Genomic DNA, 2,773 nt, shown 5'->3' on the forward strand with positions numbered 1-2,773 from the left:
ACTGGTGGATACTGGGACATACTGGGTTAGATTGGGTTAGACTGGGCTATACTGGGGGGTACTGGGGGATATTGGGGGATACTGGGTTAGACTGGGCTGTACTGGGTTAGACTGGGGGATACTGGGGGGTACTGGGCTGTACTGGGTTAGACTGGGTTTTACTGGGTTAGACTGGGCTGTACTGGGGGATACTGAGATAGACTGGGCGATACTGGGGTGTACTGGGTTGGACTGGGCGGTACTGGGGAATATTGGGAGGTACTGGGGGGTACTGGGGGATATTGGGGGATATTGGGGGATACTGGGTTAGACTGGGGGATACTGGGGGGTAGTGGGCTGTACTGGGTTAGACTGGGCTGTACGGGGGGATACTGAGATAGACTGGGCGATACTGGGGTGTACTGGGTTGGACTGGGCGGTACTGGGGAATATTGGGAGGTACTGGGGGGTACTGGGGGATATTGGGGGATATTGGGGGATACTGGGTTAGACTGGGGGATACTGGGGGGTAGTGGGCTGTACTGGGTTAGACTGGGCTGTACGGGGGGATACTGAGATAGACTGGGCGATACTGGGGTGTACTGGGTTGGACTGGGCGGTACTGGGGAATATTGGGAGGTACTGGGGGGTACTGGGGGATATTGGGGGATATTGGGGGATACTGGGTTAGACTGGGGGATACTGGGGGGTAGTGGGCTGTACTGGGTTAGACTGGGCTGTACGGGGGGATACTGAGATAGACTGGGCGATACTGGGGTGTACTGGGTTGGACTGGGCGGTACTGGGGAATATTGGGAGGTACTGGGGGGTACTGGGGGATATTGGGGGATATTGGGGGATACTGGGTTAGACTGGGGGATACTGGGGGGTAGTGGGCTGTACTGGGTTAGACTGGGCTGTACGGGGGGATACTGAGATAGACTGGGCGATACTGGGGTGTACTGGGTTGGACTGGGCGGTACTGGGGAATATTGGGAGGTACTGGGGGGTACTGGGGGATATTGGGGGATATTGGGGGATACTGGGTTAGACTGGGGGATACTGGGGGGTAGTGGGCTGTACTGGGTTAGACTGGGCTGTACGGGGGGATACTGAGATAGACTGGGCGATACTGGGGTGTACTGGGTTGGACTGGGCGGTACTGGGGAATATTGGGAGGTACTGGGGGGTACTGGGGGATATTGGGGGATATTGGGGGATACTGGGTTAGACTGGGGGATACTGGGGGGTAGTGGGCTGTACTGGGTTAGACTGGGCTGTACGGGGGGATACTGAGATAGACTGGGCGATACTGGGGTGTACTGGGTTGGACTGGGCGGTACTGGGGAATATTGGGAGGTACTGGGGGGTACTGGGGGATATTGGGGGATATTGGGGGATACTGGGTTAGACTGGGGGATACTGGGGGGTAGTGGGCTGTACTGGGTTAGACTGGGCTGTACGGGGGGATACTGAGATAGACTGGGCGATACTGGGGTGTACTGGGTTGGACTGGGCGGTACTGGGGAATATTGGGAGGTACTGGGGGGTACTGGGGGATATTGGGGGATATTGGGGGATACTGGGTTAGACTGGGGGATACTGGGGGGTAGTGGGCTGTACTGGGTTAGACTGGGCTGTACGGGGGGATACTGAGATAGACTGGGCGATACTGGGGTGTACTGGGTTGGACTGGGCGGTACTGGGGAATATTGGGAGGTACTGGGGGGTACTGGGGGATATTGGGGGATATTGGGGGATACTGGGTTAGACTGGGGGATACTGGGGGGTACTGGGCTGTACTGGGTTAGCCTGGGTTGTACTGGGAGATACTGGGATGTACTGGGTTTTACTGGGGGATACTGGGTTCTACTGGGTTCTACTGGGGCGTGCTCTGTCCTGCTGGGTTATACTGGGATATACTGGGGTGTGCCAGGCTGTACTGGGCCGTACTGGTTTGTACTGGGCCGTACTGGTTTGTACTGGGCTGTTCTGTACTAGCTGGCACTGCTCTGCTTGCCTGTACTGGTTTGTCGTGGTCTCTACTGGTCCATACTGGACTGTGGTCGGGTGCTGGCCCACACTGGTCTGTACTGGTCCATACTGGTCTCTACTGGCCCATACTGGTCTCTACTGGCCCGTGGCCATTCGTACTCATTTATACTGCTCTGTACTGGTTTATACTGGTGCGCCCCGCCCTGCACTGGTTCATACTGGTCCGTACTGGTCCATACTGGTCTCTACTGGTCTGTGGCCATTTGTACTCATTTATACTGCTCTGTACTGGTTTATACTGGTGCGCCCCGCCCTGCACTGGTTCATACTGGTCCGTACTGGTCCGTACTTGTTTCCACCAGTTCGTGTTGGTCTGCACTGATCTGTACTGGTTCATACTGGTTTGCGCAGCTCTGTACTGGTCTGTACGTTCCGTACTGGTCTGCACTGGTTTCTACTGGCCTGTACTGGTCCACACTGGCCCATACTGTTCTATACTGGTCCATACTAGTCTCTACTGGCCCATACTGGTCTTTACTGGTTTGTGCTGGTCCATACTGGTCCGCACTGGCCCATACTATTCTATATTGGCCCGTACTGATTTATACTGGTCTGTACTGGTCCATACTGGCCCATACTGGTCTGCACTGGCCCATACTGTTCTATACTGGTCTTTACTGGTTCATGCTGGTCCGCACTGGTCCGTACTGGTCTTTACTGGTTCATGCTGGTCTGTACTGGTCCATACTGGCCCATATTGGTCTATACTTGTTTGTGCTGGTCTGTACTAGTCCATGCT

At 55.4% G+C, this 2,773-nt stretch overlaps 1 protein-coding gene across 1 annotated transcript; it reads right to left on the reverse strand.

Moving 5' to 3' along the window:
• Positions 1-182: 182 nt before the first annotated feature.
• On the reverse strand, positions 183-2,480 carry LOC108448254 (DNA-directed RNA polymerase II subunit RPB1-like; the record flags this gene model as incomplete). The annotated part of the gene is made up of 2 exons (XM_017740574.1): positions 2,314-2,480; positions 183-1,878 (listed from the first exon to the last, which is right to left on the reverse strand). Coding segments are annotated over exons 1-2 (1,863 nt in total), but the record flags the coding sequence as incomplete, so codon positions are not given.
• Between the last annotated feature and the right edge of the window lie 293 nt (positions 2,481-2,773).

Source organism: Corvus brachyrhynchos, unplaced genomic scaffold (assembly GCF_000691975.1).
Source record: "Corvus brachyrhynchos isolate BGI_N302 unplaced genomic scaffold, ASM69197v1 scaffold468, whole genome shotgun sequence".
Taxonomy (NCBI): Eukaryota; Metazoa; Chordata; class Aves; order Passeriformes; family Corvidae; genus Corvus; species Corvus brachyrhynchos.